The sequence below is a fragment of the Macrobrachium rosenbergii genome, chromosome 10 (assembly GCF_040412425.1).
Source record: "Macrobrachium rosenbergii isolate ZJJX-2024 chromosome 10, ASM4041242v1, whole genome shotgun sequence".
Taxonomy (NCBI): Eukaryota; Metazoa; Arthropoda; class Malacostraca; order Decapoda; family Palaemonidae; genus Macrobrachium; species Macrobrachium rosenbergii.
In genome coordinates, this window is record NC_089750.1 from 49,939,962 (window position 1) to 49,952,220 (window position 12,259).

The 12,259-nt window shown below is 43.1% G+C and overlaps 1 protein-coding gene across 1 annotated transcript in view; it reads left to right on the forward strand.

Moving 5' to 3' along the window:
• Positions 1–12,259, forward strand: part of LOC136842621 (rabankyrin-5) — a 379,842-nt gene that overhangs the window by 327,322 nt on the left and 40,261 nt on the right. Inside the window, 3 exon segments of the mRNA XM_067110236.1 lie at positions 480–553; positions 1,683–1,879; positions 12,009–12,209. Coding sequence (XP_066966337.1) covers positions 480–553; positions 1,683–1,879; positions 12,009–12,209 — 472 coding nt within the window.

A 12,259-nucleotide genomic window follows, 5' to 3' on the forward strand; every position in this document is an offset into this window, starting at 1 on the left:
TGTAAAGTAGGAAACAGTGCTGAAAGAAGTAATAGACTATCTAGCAAAAGCATATAGACTGTAAGTTGAAAATACAGATTATATAGAATAAAGGAGGCCAGACTGTTCAGCTTTCTGTCTTAAACTACTTTGATTTCTAAAGTTAATGCAGTTAGTACACGTAAGTGTTTGTAGTATGTATAAGATATGCCAACTATTACGCCAGGAAAATTATTTATACTGCAATATGAAAGGACTACCAGCATCTTATGCAGATGTTGTTCAAGATAATAATTCTGTGAAATTATTAATTTAAGGTTTTTTATTCATGTAAATGAATGTACAGTACTTAGTTATAATGTGAGGTGCTTGAACTTATTTTGTATGACAGCATATTGTGGTTATGAAAGGTACTTGGAAATTAGATGAAACTCCATATTCTGACTTGAAGGGTAAGAGACATTTTAAAATCAGTACATTGATTATGTCCTCTGTTACAGATATCACGTAGACACAGACAACTGGAGTGACGGACCAGATGGTTGTCTTCAGACTTTATTACACAAGGCTATTGGTAAGTGTTTTATCGTGACTCACATCTTAATCTGCCTTCACCAAAGAAATTGAAGTATGAACTTTAATTTGCCATTGAGGGATTTAAAAAGAAACATGGAAATGGGGAAGTGGATGCTGTTCATTTTTAAAGTAATGATAATGCTTTGTATAAAGTTCATATATTGTTCAAAGTAAATTTTTAGAAAAATGCTTTTACAGTAAACCCCCATATTCACGGTCTCACAATTCGCGGACTCATCTATTTGCAGGTTTCTCTGTGGAACATATATACACATTATTCGCTGAAAATCCACCCATTCACGGTATTTTTCATTGAGAAGTATTCACTAATTACTGTATTTTCATGACTAAATTCACTTTCTGTGATAAAACTATTAAAGTACTCAGGTAGTGCTTGAGTTACAACAGTTCACCTTATGATAATTCGATTTTGCAATGTGGTAAACAATTAATACCGATATGACAATATTTATAAAATATTAAATTTCATGTGGAGGCAGGGAGCAGTGTACAATCAGGCAGCGAGAGAGACCAAATCACAAAAGACAAACTTCTTTTCCTCCAACTCTTTATCCCATCTTCTAGTTAAAAAAGTAACAGAGAATGATAAAAGTATTGTTAGTAACGTTATACTCTTGGGTAAATGCGCACAGCCATAAACAACCGACTGGGAAACTGTTGTTTTGTTTATCACCGAATCGGATAACAACAGCCCTTTTGCTTGTATTTCAACCATCGTACGGTAGTACACAATTACTGTAGTTTATACTGTAGTACAAATGATTTTAAGTAGAATAGGAGTGATATATTTTTACATTATACCCTTATTCGGTATGGATAAAAGATCGTCAAGGAAATATACTGCTAAATTTATGCTGCTTCTTGTTACAGAAAATGATATTGGGAATAAAGATGACTATGACTGAGAGTTAACAAAGAGAAACAAATAAGGTAAATAACAAAGTAAAATAGAAAGGGAAATAAACTAGGATGTTAGTCATGCCAGCCTGCTTAACAAAAATCATTTGAACTAAGTTTGAACTTTCATGAAGTTCCAATGATTGTTTAAGTTAGATAATCTGACATTTTCTTTTTAGATAAAGTCCTTTAATTGTTTTTGTTTACAGATGAGAACAGGGAAGATATTGCATGTTTCTTGATACGAAGTGGATGTGATGTAAACGCTGTTCGAAAACCAGGTCCAGGTGGAACAGGTGGTGATGAAGCAAAGGACTTGCAAACACCTCTACATCTTTGTTGTTCCTGGGGATTAGAAGAAACTGTTCAGACACTACTAGAACATGGAGCCAAAGTAAATGCTAAGGCAAGTCTATGCAAACCACTTTTTATATGCTTTTATTTAGCTTGCTTTTTGTCTGTTTGTTTACTTTAAATTTTGCATGGTTACTCAATCTTGGTGGCAAAACAACCTTACATCATCAGTAGGTCAGCAGTGACCTCTAGTGACCCTACAGGATTTGTATAAAACTCTTCGGATTTTTTACAACTTCTTTGAATCAGTAAACAACTGTACGGATATTTCAAGTCTTCTTTGGCTACAATCATAAATCGGTTACAATTTCTGTCAAAACTTAAAAGTATAAAATAAAAAATGTGAAAAATTTTTTTAACATGCTTTTATTAAAATGCACTAAAAAGTGAAAGATAAATGTTTTGAGACACCAGGATTTTCTCACAATTAATCATGTCTACAAAAATAAAAGCGTGGATACCAAACATAGAAGGAAATGCTACAAGAAATAAAAAATATATTTTGACAAAGGAAAATCTATTTCTGAGGAAGGTCCTGTGTCACCCGGTGAAATTCCATTACAGCAAGAATTTAGGTATAATATGCTAGATATACCAGGAGAAAAAAAGAGCTTAGAAAGCTGGTTACTACTCCTCAGTCGAGCGCTCTTCTCCAAGGAAGACGCTGTATAACGTAAGGGGGTGAAAGAAAGATCACTACCACGAGACTTACTCGCATCTCCCTATCAAAACCCCGAATAGAGCGTGAGCCGCTACAGCCCCTACACTCCAATACTCCGCCAGGACGGGCGACACACACCAGCGCCTACTCACCTCATTCCATGCTACACTAACCCCAGACTTGGCATGTGCAAGAAAGGGGGAGCTATAGGTGAGTTGGGAGGGGAGTCGGTGACACGGGATTCCTCTCAGAAATAGATTTTCCTCTGTCAGAAAATCCCTTTTCTGAGTTCAGTCCCGTGTCAGCCGGTGAAATAGTGACAGAGAATCATGCCAAGGCTGCAAACTACGAGGAAACAGGGTAATCTGAAGAAAAAACACAAATTACGAAAGCAGTTTAATGATGGAATCTCTTACATGTGAGAAGAACACTCAAACCTTAAGGCACATCAAAGACTTAAAATCAGAAAGAGTAGGGGAGTCCTCAGCGACGTGAAGGGGTCCCCAAAATCACTTAACACTACTAAAGCACAATATCACACGTAAAATTGATAGGTACAATGGTGCATACAATCTTAATTGGTATATACAATCTTAAAGCTACACACGCAAACTTGCTAAACACGAAGAGATCAACCAATTGGGCAATCAAAACATACAGTGCACATACATATATCTGGGGTACATGGAGCAAAATAAAAACTGCCCAGTACCCCACAAGAAAATACAATCGCAACATGTCAGATTACAGTTTCCAGTCAACAGAGACAAATTACATCAATATGAGGAGCAAGGCAGTGAGGCATGATCAACCAGGAGGACAAGCAGAGAAGTAAATGAGGCAGGCGGTGGGGGGAAAGGAGGATAAGGATATGATTGGTTAAGGTGGGGAGATGACACTTCCACAGCTATGGTAGAAAATTTCAGGGCTTCGAAAGCATTTTAAATAGTGGCGCGAAACACTAGAGGATTTCAAACCCGTATTTAGTCAACGGAGAAATCCATTATGAAAGTAATTAATGAGGTAGCAACTGCTCGAATATCATGAACCTTAAGAACTGAATCTGCTGGCTTGTTTAATAACATGCTTTAATTTGTTGTCTTATACTCATTCAGTGATAGAGTACCACCTTTCTCCCTGATAAAAAGAGGACCCGACTTACTCTGTGGAGTTCTTAAAAGGTAAGATTTAAGTGTATAAACTGGACATAAAGACTGGTCTTGTGGAAGGGGCACCACCTTCCAAGGAGACCACCTGTCTTGTGGGTCTTCGTTTTTGGCTAAGAATCTAGGATCAGGGGAAAGGAGGACCTCTCCGGAAGGGAGGAAGTTCACAAAATTATCACCTCTAGTGAGAGCCGACAGCTCTGAGATTCTAGCACCCAGTTGCTTTCTAATCAGAAATAAGGTCTTCCTTAACAGATCCTGATATATACTGAAAGTTATCTATCCTGATGCTAACTTAAGGACGCCATTGAGAAACCACGTAACGGAATGTGGGCCTGATACTGGTCTCAGACGAGCGCATGCTCTGGGGATGGATGAAAATAGGAATCTGGAAGGTCGCATTTTGTGCCGTATAGAAATACTTTCTTCAGGGCTGACTTGGCTGTGGTAATAGTGGCCGGAGCAAGGCCTTTCTCAAACAGTGATCTAAAGAAAGAGACTCCTAAATTAGTCGTCATGATTTTGGCTTCAGATGCTTTTAGGAAGGAGGCTAACTTTTTGACTGCTGAATCATATTGTCTAAGAGTAGAATCTCTTTTATCTGACTCAAGAAATAGAGTGTTGACAGGGTCAATGTTTGCCCCTTTTTGGGCTGCGAATTTTATAAAGTCCATAAAACTAGGGCATTCTGAATTCTTGAGGAAGCTGACACAGTCTTGGTTTGTACTGTCTGGGCCAGTATGGCTTGGGGAACCAAGACTCCGCAATCCCAGTTCCTGGAAGAAGAGGAACCACCTGCTCTTCGGCCAATAGCTACTAGGCTGGTTGGACTCCTTTGAATGTCCTGAGTTTGTGTAATACTTTCAGCAAATTTATTGGAGGGAACAGATAAATTTTCTCCCAATTGTTCCAATCTATTGTCAGTTAAGGTCCGTGGCGCACGCTGAGGGTCCAAGTTAGCTACATAACAGGGAGCTGAGTTGCTTTCTGCGCGAACAGACCACTTGGAGACCAGAACCCGCGGCAAATCCATTTGAAAGATTCACCAGGACCACCTCGCTCCAACGAGTAGTCCTGAGCAGGGAATCCGCCACCACGCCCGCACTTCGCTAGGTGGGTAGCTGACAGGTGCCAGCCGTGCTTGTTCGCCAGGGAGAAGATAGCAACCACACGTTTACTCAATTTGACTGGAGAGGTAAAGAAAGTGCTGCTCGTTGATGCAATGAACTACCACTGCGCTGTCCAATACCAGCCTGATATGAACTGCTGGGGGGGCGGATTTTCTTTAAAGTTAGAAAGACTGCTATAGCTTCCAGGGGGTATGATATGGAACTGCGAAACATTGTGACCACGCTCTTCGTACTTTGTTTTGGGAATATCCTCCAGCCGCTTAGGAAGCCGCCTGTGTGACAACTAGTGCCGAGGGGGAAATTGAAGCGAACTGACTTGAGAGGCCCTTGACTGAGGTCCACGCAGTCTTGTTTTCAAGATTCGAGGATGGAGGAGACTTTGTCTCTGAGCTTGACATTGGCCTGACTCACACTCTGCTTTATGTCTTTAGTTTCGCTTTAAGAGCAGGTCTGTCACTGGAGGCAAATTGAAGGGACCCAAGGACCTTTCTTGGGATCGGGCGGGATGCCGATTGATTTGAGAAATTTTCTGGTGAGAGATGCTATCTCCTTCCTCTTGGGAGGCGGGAGAGATAACGTGTGAGCAGACAGATCCCACTGGAGGCCCAGCCACTGAAACCGGGACTCCGGAGTCAGGCGGGACTTTTCTCTGTTCAGTTGAAAACCTAACGATTCTAGGAAGTTGATGACTATGGTCGTAGCCTTGTGACACTCCAGAACTGTTGGTGCCCAAATTATCCAATCGCCCAGGTCGCCGTTAGGGGATATCCCTCGGGACCGGAGTTGTTGAACTACCGTGTCCGCCAGCTTGGTGAATACCCTGGGCGCAATGTTTAGGCCGAAGGGCATGACCTTGAACGAGTAGGCTTGATTCCCGAGTCTGAAACCGAGGAACTGAGAGAAGTTCCGCGCAACCGGGACGTGCATAATGCCGCCTGAAAGATCGACAGTGGTGGTGACGGCCCACGCCGAAGTAGAGTCCGCACCTGAGCTATTGTAAGCATGCAAAATTTGTCGCATTTTATGTAGAGATTTAGACGCTTACAGATCCAGGATCACTCTCTGCTGATCTGAGTCTTTTTGGAAACTGTAAATAACCTGCCTTGAAATTTTAGGTGCCTTACTTTCTTTATTATTGCTCGTTTGTTGAGCAATTCTGCCACATAATCTCGTAGGATTGATGAGGGTGGCTGGTAAAACCTGTTCGGAGGAGGAGGTTCCTTGATCCAGCTCCAACCCAGACCTTTGGACACAATACTGTGTGCCCAAGGGCTGAAGGTCCATTGGTCCCAGAATTAACACAGGCCACCACCTACCCGTGTTTTCTCTCAGTGGGAGGGAGCGACGGTTCCTCTTACCACGTCCAGGTTTTCCTCTGGGGTGGTGTTCGCCTCTCTGTGTGAGGGCCCTGCCGCTTCCCTTGCGCATTCTGTTATCGTGAAAGCAACCCCTGCCCTCATAGGTGGAGTTGTATACAGTGAAGTAACACATGAGGCGCAGCAGTGGGAATGAGCTTCGGTTGGACCAGCACATATTGTTGGGGGGTGAGCTTTTGAGGTGAGGGCTGTGCCACTGTCGAGACTGGGACGGCTTGAACTACACCGCCTGCTGGTGGGCCTCTTATGTCTCCTAAAAACGCTTACCTCCTCCCTTGCCCGGGGCCGCCAGACTTGGGGCCTGCTTGTAGGTGGAGATGCCCAGCAAGAGCGCAGACTCTGGTTGGCCCTTGTAGCCTCAGTCATGACGTTCGTAACCTCTTCTTCTGGGAAGAGGTTAGGTCCCCAGATCGAGCCTTCACGAGCCAGCTCGTGACGGATAGTAGCATTTGCAAAGATAAACTTTCTGCATTCCAGTCTGGCCATGATGAATTCAAACAGGTCAGGACTGAAAGCCAGCTAACAGGACTTAGCTAAGACCTGGAAAAAGGCTCACCACAAGAGGAGACGGCAGTGGCTTCCGTGAGGCAGACGGAGTTCAGGACCGGCGCTAGTCCGGCATCAAACCCGCCTTAACAAAGATTCCGGCAGTTTGGGGAGTTCTCACTAAACTGTGAGGAAGACAGAGGGGGTCCAACTTCCCAACCGTGAAGGTGGACGGAGCATCCATCCAGATCTCATCACTTCCCGGGTACCAGGAAGTGGGGTCTGTTTTCTCCAGCTGCGGTAACGATTACCATCAAAGCACGCCGGCCGTAGCCAGGGCGACTTTGTTCAAACAGGGAGTTGGTAATTTGTCTCCTCAGGGCAAACATAGCAAAGCTGCCCTTGAAAGGAGTCAACTTTGTAAAAAAAGAATGCCCACACCCGTCAGAGTGCGCAGGAGAGACGACTGAGCTTGGTCCCTAGGGATGATGACAGTCTCCCTGGGAACCTTATCAGAACGTATCCATGCTTCCTCTGTCAACCTTACGAAGCCTGGATACGGGGGCAAAAGATCGGCGGGGAAGAACTCCAACCTCCAACCGCCTCGCGCCAAGACCTCAATAGTTAGTTTGCCATCGCAAGTTGATGGCCCGAGGGCTTAAACGCCAAGGGTTGCCAAGATCGAAAGGCGAGGTCCGCCGTGTCGGGAATTTATTATTACTGGGGTCGCCGGGGTGGATTAACCATTCCCGCCAGCATGTCATAAGTAAAACTGGATATCTTATTATCATAAGTGGCAAACTTGATATCTGATTGAATTTATTATTGATATCCTCGGAGAACCTTTGAAACATTTTGCCGCAGCTGCCCGCATACAAAGGCAGGTTGGCGGAGGGCTTGGTTTTGCTGCCCTCTTACCTGCGCTGCCGGAGGAACCAGACTTGCTCCCAGAGGCCTGGGCAGGTGCTGAGACCTTAGCCTTCGACGGGGAAAGGCAATGCTTTCTGGAGGATCGAGACTTATAGCCTCTTCGCTCTTCCATGAAGTCTTCACCAACTTGGGGCATAGCTGATGAGCCCCTATCACCCAAGGAGGAAGTGACTCAAACCTGGAAATGAAGAAATCGAAGAAGCTGGGGAATCAAAAAGGGCGCCCGCCCCAACAACCTCACCTACCTCGCTACTTACCCCCTGGTCCTGTTCAGTAGCCATGGGTTCAAGGTCTAAGTTCAAGGCGGCGACGCCTCTCTGAAACTTCTGTGTAGAGTGATATCCACTTGGGTGGCTGGGTCGATCCCGGATCTGCTGGATGATGGGGTGGTAAGCATCTTCTGGCACTGCGGTCGCCATCAGGCGCCGGGTAGAGCAGGTCGCTTCAACTCTATCAAGGACGAGAGGGCTCTCCACGGAACATTCCTACCAAACCCAGCCACCCAGGCCCGAGAGATTCCATGTCCGACTTTAGAGGACTCGTCCGCCTGAAAGAAAGCCAGCAATTAGCTAAGGGCTAAAAACAGTCCTGAAAACCATAAACAAAATTCAAAATGGAGGAGCATAAACGGAGAAGGTTGTCACTTACCGACCATCCCGGATGGTTGCGCATTGCCAAGCAAACTCACAACCATCGGGTGCCAGACTACCAGATCGCCAGCCGACCACAACCAGCGGGTCCGCACACCAGGTGACCGCGAAGGTTGTTGCAGTGACGCCGTACACCCAGCTCCTCACAGCAAAGCGGTCTGTATGGAAAACGCAATATGAACCTCACCACTCAAAGTAACGAAGTCGGCAAGGCCAGGAATTTCAACTTGTGCCGGACATCGTGGTGGAGAAGAAATACCTTTATCACAACCAGCCAATAAGCTCTAAAATACAGAGTGGGAAGGCAGATTGCACTCGGAATACCCGGGAATGAAAGGAATGAGACAACAGGAACTCGCCGCAGGGGTTGCCTAAAATTAACGGCGAAATCCCGCTAGGAACGATCCTCACGTATAAAACTAAGGAGAGTAATTCAAGATAACATATATATTTATAAGCTTAAATACGTATATCATGAATAATAACATTAAACTAATGACGGTATACAGGAGTAAATGCCCGAGACCGGAGGGATCCGCCCCTTATATAACAAATAAATCCTCTTCACTACTTCCCGCCAGAGAAACAAGGTGGGTAAGATACCGTGATATTCATAAACATAAACCGAGCAAATATAATAACCCAGCGTAGTAGCCCGACGGGAGGAGGAGGCGGAGATAAACAACATCGCTCGAGCTTGGCAGTGAATCCAATCCACCAACACCAACATTGTTAGGACTGTATGGGAGGGAGCGAATCCTCACCAAATGGAGAAGTCCCTGAACTCGAGAAAACGCCATCTAGCATCACCCGCACGGTAGAGCGCTGGAAGCGTGGGGGAGGGTGAGTAGGGGAAATTGCACACGAAGAAAGAGAACAGGGAGACGGGAAACATATGACCCTGGGCCAGCTGCACTACACCACCAAGAATGAACTGAGTCTTTGGGAACTGTGGATTAGAGGGTGGTTTGCACATTAAGGAAGGGAAGCGATCAAGCCCGATGCCCGACTCCTGCCTAGCACAGCTCTAATAGGGACCTAACCTAGTATAGGCTAGAAAAAGGAAGGGAGGCAGGGAGGAGGAACAAACAAGGGGAGAGAAATTTTGTGTCTGAGAACCAAACTGGGAACCAGAAGAGGGGGTGAAGGCGAATAGCCTAGAGAGATACATCCAAAGAACTCTAGTCCCCAAAGGAAGGAAGAGAACTAAGGGGTCACCACCACCAAAAACGAATTCTCGAGGAAACACAGTAACCAAAACCTCAACCTGATGGACCCCACGCCGAGGCAAGGGGATGAAGCAACAACCTTACCCACTAAAAACCATCATTAATAAAAACATTGAAATAAGAATGTACCAATAGGGTGCGTAGCCTACCTCGGCAACGGTTAGATCTAAGGCTGCTGCTACCACGAGGAGAAATCATAAAACAAAGAACCGAGCACTATCGCCAAGAATAAACAATAATTGGCCTAATACAGACTAAAATGTGCGGGAACCCAACCTGGACGGGCACTCAAAAGGGGGCCGGTAGGCCAAAATTATGTAAATTTCGGTGCGTTACACCGCAGGAAACCCGGCCAGGAGGGAGAACCATGGGGCAAAAATATATATCATCTATAACGACGCGACAACCCCAACAGAAAAGTAACTGATGGGGCGCTGCCTATTGGCTTGTTGGCGGGGGACGCCCGTGAAGGCCATAATAAGATTTCAATATTATATATATAATGAGACCAAAACAGCCAAATTATAGAACGAAAAACCCCACAATAAGATGGTACTTAACTTGGAGATAGTAAAGCTGCTCGATGACATGTTGAAAGATGGAAAATTCCACAAAAAGGCACGAGCACACAAAATCAAAAGATAGTTATCACGCATAGAAAAATGGAATGAGGTAGGTGGCGCTGGTGTCGCTGGGCCCCAGCGGGTATTGTGTAGGGGCTGTAACGGCTCAACGCCTATTCCGGGTTTTGATAGAGGGAGAGATCTGCAAATGTGGTAGTGATCTTTCACTCACCTTCATATACCATCGCCTTCCTTGGAGAAGACGCGACTGTGGGTAGTAACCCCAGCTTTCCTGAAAAGCTCTTTTTTCTGGTATATCTATATGTTATACCTAGAAATTGCGGTTGTAATGGAATTTCACCGGTTGACACGTGGACTGAACTCAGAAAAATATATTTCTTTTCTGCAGCATCTTTCCATGTTTGGCGCCACCATATTTTAGAGATTACGATTTAATTACAAGAAAAATCCTGGTGTCTCAAAAATTGATTTTTTCACTTTTAGTGCATTTTAATAAAAGCATGTTTAAAAATTATTTTTTATTTACCTTAATTTTATTGTTAGATTTATAGCTGCAAAAATTAATTGCCTATGTGTTGTCTTTAGGGAGTTACCATTATGTATAAATATAGTATAGCTCCACACTGTTGATATCTATATATTATCAGGACACTCTTAAAGTTGTGGTCAGGTTTTAAAATATATTATTTCGGTTTGCATACTGTCTGTAAATACAGGTAATATTTTTATTTATTATGAATCAAGAAAAGGGCTAGAGGAAACTTCAACCCATAACTTTGTTTTCATATTCATAACTTATGTATTACAAAATTTAAAAATAAAATAAGCAATTGTTATAAAAGTGATGTACCATAGAAATTAAAGTTCCAAAAAAGACTTTAGTGGTAGTGATTTGGGGTCATCAGATTTTCATTGTAGTTAGTTATCAGCAGGGTTATCAGATGTGGAGGGCCTGGGTAGGGTTGGTTGTAACTTTTGAGAACCTCGTTAATGTGGCCTGTTATGTAATTTTCTTCATAAATTTCACAATAGCATCTTAGGAGTTCATTCATTTTCTGTTCCACTTTCATGAACTATTCAACATTCTTAGTTCAAATGCTGCACCTTTTCCCTATACCTTGTTTACACTTTTATGTTATTCCCTCCCAAGTTGACTCAGTGTACTGTACGTAGTGTAAAATGTTGTTTGATTAAAAACTGAAGGGTTACTTCATCACTGTTGCTGCTGCAGCTTTGTTAAAAGAGTTGGTTATAAATTTGCACAGTTGCTAAAAAGGTAACATGTTAAGTATTTTCTAAGTGTATAAATATGTGCCTCTATATACACACATGCATCATATTACAATGCACTAGTTTGTTACTGTAAGCTCTCTCTCTCTCTCTCTCTCTCTCTCTCTCTCTCTCTCTCTCTCTCTCTCTCTCTCTCTCTCTCTCTCAGATATTTTTATTCACATTTGCTCAATGTGGTCCTATGCTTAGTTCTGTCCTTATATTTTTTATTTTGTTTTTATGTATGCTGATGCATTGCTCTCTCTCTCTCTCTCTCTCTCTCTCTCTCTCTCTCTCTCTCTCTCTCTCTCTCTCTCTCTCTCTCTCTGTCAAGTCGTTTTTCTTAATGAATATGGGATTATTTATTTTAGAAAAACTCTTAGAAAAACTCAAAAATGTTTAAGGATTTTCAGTTATGGCTGACAGTAGGATTGAATTGTCAGTTATTGAATTTTTGTTCGATAAAAATTAGTTTGTGATACATCTGGGCAGTTTTACATTTTGGTTAGTTAGATATCAGTGTGTATGAATGCCACTCCAGTTTATCCTAGACAGCTTGAAAAGATGAGGCCAGAATTTTTTCTTACAAAAGTTGAGACGTTGTTGAAATATAATTGACATTACTCTTAACCAGTTTATATTTGCCAATTTATGGAGCACTGTGCTTAAATTAATTTTTTTTGTTTTCTACTTATTATAGGATGCTGAAGGCAAGACTCCTCTTCATTATGCTATTGAAAATTGCCACACAAATATTATTGCCCTCCTCCTGTCTCATCCTGCCTTGGATCTATCTGTGCGTGATAATGCAGGTGTTACTCCATTTGCAGCTGCCATGTCCCGCAAGAATAACAAAGCTGCTCAGGCAATTCTTAATCGGGAACCTAAAGCTGCGGAGCAGGTAAAGAAGAGTTTTTTAATTAGACATTAGTGATATTGAAAGAAATGTTA